The 12792-nt window shown below is 40.3% G+C and overlaps 1 protein-coding gene across 2 annotated transcripts in view; it reads left to right on the forward strand.

Annotated features, from left to right (window-relative positions):
- LOC117255684 (alpha-1,6-mannosylglycoprotein 6-beta-N-acetylglucosaminyltransferase B-like) overlaps positions 1 to 12792 on the forward strand; it is a 161146-nt gene that overhangs the window by 68954 nt on the left and 79400 nt on the right. The window contains exons 4-7 of one of the 2 annotated variants that reach the window (XM_033624816.2): positions 17 to 126; positions 5772 to 5848; positions 7087 to 7266; positions 12603 to 12767. In XM_033624816.2, coding sequence (XP_033480707.1) covers positions 17 to 126; positions 5772 to 5848; positions 7087 to 7266; positions 12603 to 12767 — 532 coding nt within the window. The remainder of the gene's footprint in view (positions 1 to 16; positions 127 to 5771; positions 5849 to 7086; positions 7267 to 12602; positions 12768 to 12792) is intronic. The other variant, XM_033624820.2, reaches the window with a different exon arrangement.

Raw genomic sequence — 12792 nt, forward strand, 5'->3', positions numbered from 1 at the left:
GTTGTTGTGTGTGCAGGTTTCAACCAGTTGGCCTGGTGGAGAAGATCCAAGCTATAGCCCAGAATGTCTCCAACATGGCCACCAGGGTGGAGCAGATACTACACAACAGCATGGTGCAAGGAAGAGGTACAGTACCTGTCGTCATCATCATCATCATCATCATCATCATCATCGAGTGCAAAATACCTTTACCCTCTCATTTTACTTTACATCATGTATACACATGAAGTCCTTTCAAATAAACACAAAAATTTGTGCTCTAGAAAAGGATCAGCACTCAGTGAATAACCTCCTAAGCCCTATGATAAGCTATTATGGCAAGGCTTAACTATACAGACCAGTGAGCAGTGATAACTAACACGTCTTTGGGGTCATCAGGTGGGAACCTCCTTTCACCGGTGTTTCGTCTAGTTGGTCCCACAACACCTCCAGGAGGCTAGACAGTGATCTGTGGCATCCCAGAGACACTCCCCTAATGCCAGGTCTCACTGCTCCCCACAACGACCCAATAACCTCCTTTACCTTACTTACACATGGCTTTCTCAGCCCAAACAGCACTGCCACCTTCAACAAACCCAGGCTCCGTTTATGTAAGCTCCAGGTAGTGACCATGCCGATGCTACCTTTCCTAGCACATTCACCATACCCTATTTCACACGCTACATATCACAATGCCAATATAGGCTTAAGTTAAAGGAGATAGAGAAGATAAACTCACAGAATCAGCAAACACACTCACCTTGCAGCATGGTCTCAAACAAAAGGGATTCAAATAGGCCACTCCCACACTTAAATAACCTTCCTCTTCCTGGATTTTAATAGAAAGCATAACGTCTGAACAAAGAATTGAGTGATGTCATGAATCATAGAAACAGAATGAGAAGGAAGGACATTGAACTGCTCCGTGCATATTTGTCAAGTCAAGTCAAGTCAAGTCACCTTATTATTGTAATTTTACCTGCAGAATCTGATCTTAATAAAGTGAAAAGACAAAATATAAGTAACTGTCAGTAAACACTGACTTCATCGCTGCAATGTTTACTTTGCAGGGACGACCCCCATGCGTGCGTGCACACACACACACACACACACACACACACACACACTAACCAAGGCAGCGACCAAAATCACCCATTTAGCTCATTTAACGCTGTGTTGCTCATTGCTCGTTCATAAAACATACAGCCGGTCTTGTGATGAACTGGTCGGAATGTTTGCTCACGTTTTCTGGGGTTAATGTTAGCAAATAAATTAAAAAACAAGTTCCACCAAACCGACCCAACCCCCACCCCTGTATCGTATCAAGCTAACATTAGCTAACCACCGACTAACCAGATAATATTAGCTAATTGACAAGCACTTACTGGGCAGAATGGCTCTTCAAATGACGAACAAAGTTTGAAGTTGTCGCCTGGCTGTCTGAGATGTTTATGCCGCTTGTCTTGCACTGTGCTGTTCGTCTTTTGCCATAATAATGGTAATTCCGAAAGCAGAAGACGATGACTCTCGGTACCCCTCCCGCTGACATGTTGATGCCTATCTGATATAAGAGGGCCTGTTTCTCCAATAAACACGTAAGGTACGTAGAGAGGGCATGACTGATTGACAGGGTAGTGATCCAATCATGACAACGCCATTCTCAGCCTGCGCTCCTACCGGGTAATCGACATTATTTTTTAAATTAATTTATTAATTTTATATTCTAACCGAAAACATGATGTGAATAACACTCAAGTCATTCAAGTCATCGTGTCTCAAGTCAAGTCAAGTCCCGAGTCTGAGTCAAGTCTCAAGTCTTTTATTTTTTGTCAAGTCAAGTCACAAGTCATCCAAACAGCGACTCGAGTCGACTCGAGTCCAAGTCACAATGACTCGAGTCCCCATCTCTGCTTTATTGTCCCTGTCAGAAGACTTTAAGAGTTCATCATGCTGTAGATCAGCCCTTATTACAAACAGCCATATAAAAATAAACTATACAGCACAATTAAATCACAAGAACAGTAAATAAGTCAACGGTTTTATGCATGAAGCATTTCATCCAAACCACTCATCTCAAATACCTGCACATTCACAAGTGACACTGAATTCCTGTTGTACGCCCTCTTCAGTCTGTTTGTTACATTACCTTGCATTTATGTGATAGACACTTTTGGCCAAAGCGACTTACAATAGTGGTCAAAAAATTAAACATACACAATAAATAAATGACATAATCCACACATGGCAGATACCCATGTGACAGCATATACAGTATGGTGTCACATGAACTGATTATACAAGTACACAAATCTGGCTAAACAAACTTATGTCAGCAAAATACCCCAAAAAGCAAAGAATAATACACAATACTTAATACTGCTGAAGAGATACATACAATTAGGACAATGTGATACAGACTGTCAATGTCCTGGGCTCTAACCATTCGAGCGGGCGTGGGAAGAAGGTTGAGCGAAGAAAAGAAACAGTCACATTAAGTGTAATTCTTCAGTAATGTTCAGCTTGAAGCACAGCTGGACTCACGCACAGCTGTCAGCTTGTGGTGGAGATAAACTTCAATTGCTGCTGTTACAACAAAACAGAAGAGAATACAAAACAGATCTGCACACACACACACGCAGAGAAAGCGACAGAGAGACAAACACAAACACACACACACTGTCACAAACTTGTTTAACTATCTGATTTTTCCACTGACACAAATTACTTCTGATACCTTGCCAAAATACACAGGTGACAGTTTCTGTTTGATATTTCCCACACAAAAACATTAAACCATAAAAAACAATATTGTAACAATGTGTGTATAACAGCAGTAGAGTTAAGAATAGGTCCTCAAAAACATCAACCCAAAATTTGAAAAGATTCAGATCTGAGAGTTTTGCCTTTTTCTAGCTTAAGTCAAAACCAGAAGTTTATAGATAGATAGCAGATTGATTTTATTTTTAGGAAAGTGAGACATAGATGTGAGTGCTCAAGTCATCTTTGAAGCACTGCGGTGCATGCAGGACACTGTGGTCATCTCTGAATATCTCATCATTGCTTTACTGCTCACATCCAGCCCTGTTGTTGTTCCTGTTCTCTTGCTCTTGCACATTTTTAATCAAAACCTAAATAACAGCCAGCCTGACAGTTTTGCACACACACATAATATAACCCCCATTATGATCACTCTGTCTTCCTTATTCCTCCTCTCTCACTTTTTCTCTTGAGGGTAATTGCCCAACTCTTTACATGAGAATAAATGAGCATTACATCTCCTTTTGTTTTTCCCCACCGCATCTGCAGGGACGATGGCACACGCCAAAATGAAAACACTGCTGCTTTCTCTAATCACAGATGAATTGAAACACTGCCGGCAGACTTTATTATCATACGGCTCAGTGGCGGTTTATTTATCTCGTGGTCAGGCATGTGCGAGAGGGAACGACAGGAGAGAGAGAGAGAGAGAGAGAAAGAGAGAGGACGTGATTAGAATTTTCTTCCCCTGAAGCGCCGGCGAGGCTTTTATTTTCTGTCTTGCAGCGACAGGAGTCAAGTTTTTATCTAGTTAGTTGACCACATTTCCAATTGTTGCTACAGTGGTTGCTATTGTAATCATATTTGTAAGCAGTGTGTGTCTCAGTTTGTGCATTTCCAGTCGATGGAGAGAAGCCCCGGGGAAGACTTATGTGGAGAAATGTCTCTTTTTCATTAGGCAAATGGAAACAGACGGAACCTAGAGAGAAGGCAAATACATTGGTCCAGAGAGAGAAGGAGGGGGAGTTGACAGACAGGAAAATAGTGAGAAATTGAAGCTGCATTGGCTTTCTATTCGGACAACATCATTTCACTTCCCTCTCTCTCTGTCACTCTCTTCCCTCTCTTCGTCACATCGACAGCAGAGAAGCAGTTAACTAAGTCAGTGGAGCAATTAATGCAGTGAGTGCAGCCTAAGTGAGCAGACGTACTTGCTAGCGTAACCCTAGGACGGTTGGCAGCAGCGGGAGACGGGCTGTGCTGCTTTGTCAGGCCCAGTGAATAGTGTGCACTGCAGTGAGGCAGATATGGCGCAATGTTGCAAAGGAGACACCGTGGGGATTTATGAGCACCGGCGGCGCATATGGCATATGCTGAAGGGGATGATGTTAATGATGATGGAAGAAGGGAATATTGCCATAAAACGTCCACAGGCGAGCGGAGAAAAGCTGTTAATGTGAGTGACACTGTAACCTGGTGGTTGTGAGGGCTGAGCCTGGGGGGTCAAACAAGTTCATGTCTGCAGTCACTTTGGGAAAATGATGTGATTAAAGAAGTGAAACCTGGATTTTTGTAAGAGGCTTTGACATGCACCATATGCTGCTAAATGAGCTGATGGGTAATATTATACTGGTTGATTGCTGTTGGAAGAGTTATTTTCACTGGAGAATAAATATTCACATTAAAGCCAACTGACTTCAGTGAGCTAAGCCTAGACTAATGAAGCAGCGATCGTGGATGATGCAGAGTATTTCACTCACGAGAGACATTCATCGATTTATCATTTACGTGGATTTGAAAACGGGAGTGGATCCTGGTGTGCCCAGCTTGCAAAAAATAAGGGCTGTTCGATCTGAGGAAAGTTTGTTATGCATGATGCTGTTGAATATCGTGATAATGATAAAGAAAACGATAAATAAACAGATATTAAAGTGTGATCAGTTATGCCTTTCTACTGTTTTAAGTATACTGCTAAAATACAAGAAATTGCTTGTTAAATTAAACAAATCAACTCAAAAGGCCAAAGTCAATCTATTGGTAAGAAAGCAGTGGGAGACTGATTTAGACTATGAGTTTAAAGTAAGTAAGTGGGACAAAGTTTTGGACAGAATCCACTCCTTCTCCATCCGCGCCCGTCACAGCCTAATCCCACTTAGTCTCATTTATCAAGTATACTGCACCAAGGTCAGGCTGTCTAAAATCAAACCTGACATTGACCCAGTATGCAAAAGATAGAAGCAGACTCCAGCTACATTGATACATGTTTTGGCTTTACCCCACATTATTTACCTTCTGGAAGTCAATTTTTGGCGCTGTTTCAAAAGCAAAACAATCATTGACCTTTCCCCACTTATTCTTCTCTCTGGCCTCTCACACACAAAACATTTCACTCTCTAACTTCCACAAAGATGCCTTGGCCTTTGTTTGATTCTCATAGGCTGAAGGTCCACTCAGCCACCTTCTCATACACACTATATGGGAGACTTAATGAGTTGCTTGCAACTTGAAAAGGTTAGGTATACACAAAAAAATAAGACAGAGAAATGTAATTTTATTTGGGACCTTTTTATTTCTCTATTCCTCTCCCTCAGCGCCAGTGAGTGACTCTACTTCCTCCTCAAGTTTGACTTGATTTTAACTATTTCCTTGAACCTAAACCAGGCCGATACCAACACACAGAGCTACCAAATTCCCCCAGGTGCTGCTGTCAGGGTAGTGGGAGGGGGACGGGGGTGTTATATGTCAAATCATTCTCAAATGTTCTTCTCATTTACATGAAAACAATAAAAGCAAAGATTGTTAAAAAAAAAAGACACGTGTAGAGTGTAAAGAAATAATGATATTTACAGTTTTCTACTGATACTCTCTTTGAATTAACTCAAAAAAATCAGAGTGCCATATGGTAGTCTTTCCCGTGTTAATTGCACAAATTGACATCACAATGATGATAAAAAGAACAATGTATTATGCAGCCCTACAAAAAGCTTATTCCTTTTTTATTACTGAAGGTAACATTTCACTCACTGTCTTTTCAGCAGTGAGAGATGGGACGTCAAGCCAGTGTGAAGTACCAAGAGACCCCCGCTTTCCAGAGTGTCCTGGGAAAGTAGATGTAAGCGTCAATCTGTTCTTTTTAGTTAAAATGCCATGGTACAGCAGGTGTTCTTAACCATTTTTTATTTCATTGGCAGCATTGTTGTGGACCAGCCGACAGGTGGTCACGGGTAAACAGGGATGTCGCAACAAAAATAAAATCAAGTTTTAGGATATATTAACACGTTACGCTATTTATTGCCCCTACTTCCTTCAGTGAAACTCTTAAATGCTCTCCTTTTTGAAAAAGTTGTGTTGTTTTGGCTTTTTACACATCAGCTTAACGGATAGAGTTGTAGTAATGATTTTGAGTTGGTACTTCAAAATCACTTATCCTTTTGGTGGGAGATGTCAGATACAAAGATACAGAAGAGACAAACCGCACCAAGTATAAGGTTATCACAGCAAAAGTACTAGTCTGTAAAGCCTGTAATTTTTATATAATCATTCAGCTTTTTTGCTGAGTTAAACATTGTCCTTTTGGAACCACTGATATAGAAAATAATTTATAATCCCTTAAAAAGATTTTGTTGGTACATGAATGTAAATTGTACTTCAAGGAACAGTTCAATCTAAAAATGAAAGTACATAATTTCCCTTTTACCTGTGGTGCTATTCAACAATCTAAATTGTTTCTGTGTGAGTTGCTGAGTGTTGGAGATATCGGCCGTAGAGATGTCTGCCTTCTCTCCAGTATAATGGAACTAGATAGTACTCTATTTGTGGTGCTCAAAATGACAAAAAATACAATTTAAATATTATCTTTCTACTGAATTACAGCCACCAATCTTACTGCTAGCTCACCTAGTACCACTGAGCTAGCTAATGTTACAGCTCAACCAAGGAGGACGGCATTAATGTTTACATCTCATGCTGTGTCACAAGCACGAGCCTCTCATCCATGAGTAGATGCACGCTTCCTTCTGTGCAGCGATACTGTTGGCAGGTGTTGTTAAGTAGCTGGAAACTAGTTCCTGCATGAAACTGCTCACAACAAGGTCTGTGGATTATCTCGAGTACATTGCTCTTGAGTTTTTCAAATCGATTTTTTGGTGCTTTGAGCACCACAGACTGAGTACCATCAAGTTTCATCTATTGGAAAGAATGCAGACATCTCTATGGCTGATATCTTTAACACTTGACAACTCACACCAAAACAATTTTTTATGATAATAGCGCTACAGGTAAGAGGTAAAAAAATAATAATTTGGGATGAACTGTCCCTTTTAATGTATGTGTTCTCTGTTTACCATCCAGTGGATGCGTGCACGTTGGACATCGGACCCTTGCTATGCCTTCTACGGTGTTGACGGCTCAGACTGCTCCTTTCTCGTCTACCTCAGCGAGGTGGAGTGGTTCTGCCCCCCTCTGGCCTGGAGGAACCACAGCAGCCCTCCCACTCAGTATATACTGCAGCCAAAGGCCCCCAAGAGACAAGTGAGGGCGGTACTCACAAACAGACACCAGCGAAATAAAATGTTATTATGGCTATGTCAAGCATTCATACAGATATACTCAGAAATACACATGCACAGTGGGTGAAGGCTGCCAGTTGATGGATGCACAGTAAACACACAATTATGCCTGGCTCACCGCCTCAACATAGCAACTAACAATGCTGTTCACATGCATTCATACATGAACATCACTTTATTACATACAGTGCCTTAAATGTATTGAGATCCCTCATTTAATTTACATTAAATTAATCATTTAAACACACTCGGGTCACCAAGTTTTATGAAATGATAAATGCCTTAATTTTGATAATAATAATCTAAACAGTATGTATAGTCCAAAGGGTACAATAGCGGTAAAGCAATTCAGTTTCTGTCCACGATGAGAAAGTGCAGATGCAGTTTGTGGGAGTATCGTCTACACAGCTCAGTCCAAGTATGCAAACCAATAGATATATATTTCATCCTTCCCAGCCTTGTTCTGAATGTGGTAATGAGCAGAATAAAATGCTCTGGACAATACAATACCTTCACCTTCAGAATACTGCTTTCTCAGCTTGTGGCCATTACTTTCACAGGTACCTCACCTTCCTAGTTAATACCTATGACTCACAAGCTGGGGGTTAAACACTTATTAAGGTCACGTAGACACAGCCCAGTTGCAGATCTGCTCTGTTTCCAGTTTGTTTGTTTAAAAAAGCAGCTCACAAAGAGCAATCAGACTACTAGCTCAGACTTTCCAATTGCGTTCATGTGGAAATACTACAGTGGGGAATCAGGGCAACAGTTCCTCTGGAAATTCGTAAAATACTATGAAAGTAAAATGAAGAAGAATGCAGCTGATTAAGGGGGTAGCATTTGCTGTATTTTCTTTTATTTTATTTTTTTCTGTGTAGGAAAAAGTAGAGGTTTTCAAATGTAGGCCACTTAAATGCTTAGTGTGAAGAGAAAGAGAATCATGATTCTTATCTCATGACATTGCCCTTCTATAAACCCTATATCATTAAGCCTTTCTGTGCTGTTGCTGCCTAAATAAACATCTATTAATTGTCTTAAATTTTAATTGCTGGCTTCACTATTTAATGTCTTTGAGAAAAATGGAAACTCACATCTTCAGCCCTAAAATGGAGTAGAGTCGAGGGAGTACAAAAATAGACATGTAATATTTTTTGGTCAGCTTCTGGAGTTGAGTTGAGTTGGTGGTGTTATAATTACAGTTTTTAAACAAATGGAAATACTATTTAAAAAAAAATTCTCACTCCATTATTTCTTCCCAAATTGTTGCCTTTGTACTTTCAGTTTTAGACAGCCTTTAATAACAACAAAGACAGAAAACTGCAAATGAGGAGAGTGATTAATGGCCATTGTTAAGCTGTCAGTCACATGTCCCCAGTACCAGTCGAAGGAGGGAGAATAAGAGTGCTAACAGTCTTTTTGTCCAGAAGATGCTGTTCAGTATTAAGAGCAGTCTGCACCCATCACTTCATAATAGTTAACCTTCATCTGACCCTCTTCACTCTGTACTAATTAAAACAGGCCTGATCCCCATCGTCATTATCCTCTACCCTCTATTCTTCTCAACACTGACTTTGAGATCATGGAGCAGTAATACTTTAATTCCTTACAGAGACAAACTACTACACACTAACAGTAGTGTGAGCAGTTCACAGGGTCAAACCCACAAAAAACGTACTTACGTGTACAGTATCTACTGTAGCTATCTCTCATGCTCTCCAACTTCTTAACAGCAACATAATTTGTGACATTCATGAAGTGAGTAGGAAAAGTCTTGACTAATTTTCCTCGCTGACTTTTATAAATGGAAGGAAAATTCTCCACTCTTTTTAACTGCTTTTTATTACAGGCCAATGAAATTGCCTATATTTTAATATCAACTACTTTGTTCCTCACATTGTCGGCAGAGTGCAGGTGAAGGTGCCCTCTGGGCCTGTGCAGCAATAATAAGGAACTTTGAATTTGGATGTTCATGGAATGGAATAAGGAAAGTCTTCACTGCACAGTTTAAAATGATGTCGGTGTAAAGTGTGCATAAAGCATGACAAAAACAGCTATTGCAGAAATGGAGTTTGGGGAAGAAAATCCAAAAGGACTCAGAGAGATGCTGAACAGGACCCGCTGTCATCCAGTCAATAATCTTGATCAAAACATGAAATTAAGCTGGCAAAATAAACAAAGTGGCTATTAACATTGATTGCTGTGGGTATAACTGCATTCAATAAACTTCATTTTTCAGTTATATTCATAGCAACAATTTCGATTTGATGATAAAGGCTTTGAGAGTCTGGACCTTTTTGATTAGGTACCTTGAAAAGTGCTTGAGTTTTACTCTTAAAAAGCTGCATGAATCTTGATAAGAATCAGTTAAATGGAGTGTACTGTTTTGTGTACTTTTTTTTTGTAACATTACTGACCATTGCTAGTGGCATACAAGGTCATTCATCATTCAGTTTATATAAGGTACATCTATTCAAGCTCAGGGTGACTTTAAAAGTCTTAAAATGTCTTTAGTCCAATTTTCTAAATATCAGGCCTTAAAGTCAGCAAATTGTCTTAAGACCTTTGCACACTGAGTCCATTTTTTTCAGATACTTTTTTAATCCGTCATCCGAAATAAGCGTTGTGGATGGAAACCTTGCACACTGATTCCAATGCCTTTTATTATTCTATGTACTATGAAAATTCGCAATACTTGACAAAATAAAAAGACACATTTCTTCCTTGGCCTCGCTGCACTGGAGTTACCTGTCTGGCTGTCACCACTCCCTCCCTGTCTTTAATTCGGCACCACAGCTGCTTGAAGGGGTGGAGCTGTCCTCCCTCTCTTTCCTCCACATTCTTTGTACGGTCCACATCCTCCTCCTCCTCATCATCATCCACCTGAATATTACTATCTGCCCTGTTGAAAGTGAGCTGTCTGAGTCATAGAATGTTCTGTGCACCCTGTTCCTCTGTGTTGTCGCTGCTGTGTATAAAGTGGTCAAACAACTCTCTAAAGGCTTCTGACGGATGCGAAAAACGCAAATAATCAAACCTGTTCGAAAATTTTAATGACGGATGAAAGTTTCTGACTCAGTATGCAAATGTAATTAACACAATGTGAAGTCATATTTATTTTTAGACGTGCGACAATTTCAGAGGAAAGACTCAGTGTGCAAAGACCTTTAATTTTGAACTGGTGAGGTCTTGCCATAAACATTTTATCTAGTTTCATGTATCAGTCTTTTAATTTCCTTTCGTCAATGAGTCTGGCTCATTCAGTCCACATTCCTGATGTTATAAATCTGTAAACCTACCACCGAACCCAATACTGTGTTTTCACTTTATACTTGAACTTACCTGTTGGTAAAATGTATGTTAATCTAAAAACGTAGATTAACCTTACTAACGTTAATAACCATATTCCTACATAAAGCCCACCCTCTGCATGGGACCACATATATGTGACATACCTTAACACATACCTGCAATGCTTGAATAAGAAAAGAAAATAACTAGTCCAAAAATTAGTCTTTAATTGGGGTACAAATGATTTAGAAAAAAACATGAAGACACCCTCAAGTCACACCTTTTAGAAAAAAAAAAGTGTAACCTCTCAAATTCCCCTTACTATCCATTCATACAGCTCACAGCATTCACATTTACATGTGAAAGCCTCGCCTGGATGAGGGGCTGGGGGTCAACTGTCATGCACCTCAGGCTGCCCTGAACTGTTTCAGTTCAGAACCCTGAAAGTTTCCAGTAGTTCTCTGTGCAGCCTAAAAATTCCTGTGAGCAGTTGTTAACCTGCACTTCGACAGCAATTTACAGCGGCGCTTACTGCTGAAAACTCCACTATTCATGCAGTGGACTTTAGTGTTAGGTATTGTCCCCAGTTACAGCAGCTTGGTGAGCCCTCTGCAGTGTTTGTGTGGGAACACAAAGCATCCTGAATGTTTAAAGTAGTATGAAAGTGATGTGTGTGCACTATATCTTCGTGAATATGGTTTACCTTGCTTTTTACACTTTATTTGTGGCAGCAGTGAAATTTTCAGGGAGGTAGGGCAGAATCTCAGTGTAAATGAAAACTTGTATCCCCATCTTACCCTGTGATCCGAGTTACTGAACTGTGGATTACAGTCTTAGCGTATCTTGCACAAAAACAGGGCTGAGCTGAGGTTGCTCTCAGAGGAGAAAAGTAGTATACTGAGTGTTTCTAGCATTAGTTGGAGAATGCATGCTGTTGTAACTTTTCTTTGGCAGCCTTGAAATAGTAAACACATAGCAAAGGAAATAAGGTTCTCTGGGACACAATCTGTCTCGCAGTACTTCTCTAAAATATTAGCATTGACAGGGAAAATATTGCATCATGTTGCAAAATTGTTTATTGTTTTTAAAAATCTACCAGTAAGGGTTTCCTGCATTTCCAGAGAATAAAGAATTACCATCACACCCGAGAAAAATATTTACATTCACAGGTTACATCAGCTGAGGTTCTTAAATCTGCAGATGACACACTCCTCTTTCACATCTTTGCGTACTTGCTCTCAGCAATCCAGTGGGTTTTAACAGCATTCAGGTGAATAAAAGACAGAAATGAGAGTGTACAGCCGCGCTAACGGCTTTATGACGCTGTCAGTCTCACTGCAAAGAAAACCAAACTGTTAAGTATTGGATGGATAGAAATTCAGACCTGATGATGGTGCTGGATGAAAAGTCAGAGGACTGCAAAAGTCAGTAGCATTTCTTTACAAACTATGGAGCTGTCTACCAACTGAATTGAAAATGTTTCTAACAGAGGTATTAAACCATGGCTAAAAGACAAACAACATTGTTTTGTATTCTGCATATGTATTTCTCTGTGTGGATTTGTGGATGTATTTCCTTTTCTTATTTTCTATTTTCACTTTTAAAAAGCCTCCTAAGGACAGGTGTTGCAAATTAGGTTTTTGCTTTGAAGTGCATCTGGTTCCCGTGCATAAATATTCAATTCTAATGCTACTGTGATGTCCATACCAAATACACTTAAATAATAACTAACTTACTAACTGGGCACCATATATCTGTACTCAATTTCATGTGAATCCATCCACCAGATGTTGAGACATTTCAAACTGGACCAAGGTGGTGGGCCTACTGACAGTGACACCTTTAGAGTTACATCACCAGCGTGGCTAAAAGCTTCAGATTAACGCCCCTTTTTGCTGGTGCAAAATTTCAAATGACAATGGCACCCTTTCTGCTTGATTTCCACATTCTCACAGTCCCTCTTCACTTCTTTCCATCTCTCCTTTTACTTTCAATCCATTACCTTCCCAGGCTGCCTTCCGTACGGACCTCTCCGTGCTGCTGGACCAGGTCGGGGCAGGAAAGGAGTCCCTCAGCTTCATGAAGCGCCGAATCCGCCGGCTTGCACAGCAGTGGGCAACAGCCGCCAACCACCTGGATGCCAAGCTAGAGCAACGATGGAGGGATCAGAAGAAGGTGAGAGAAGGAAACAGAAGGGTGG

This window comes from Epinephelus lanceolatus, chromosome 3, assembly GCF_041903045.1.
Source record: "Epinephelus lanceolatus isolate andai-2023 chromosome 3, ASM4190304v1, whole genome shotgun sequence".
Taxonomy (NCBI): Eukaryota; Metazoa; Chordata; class Actinopteri; order Perciformes; family Serranidae; genus Epinephelus; species Epinephelus lanceolatus.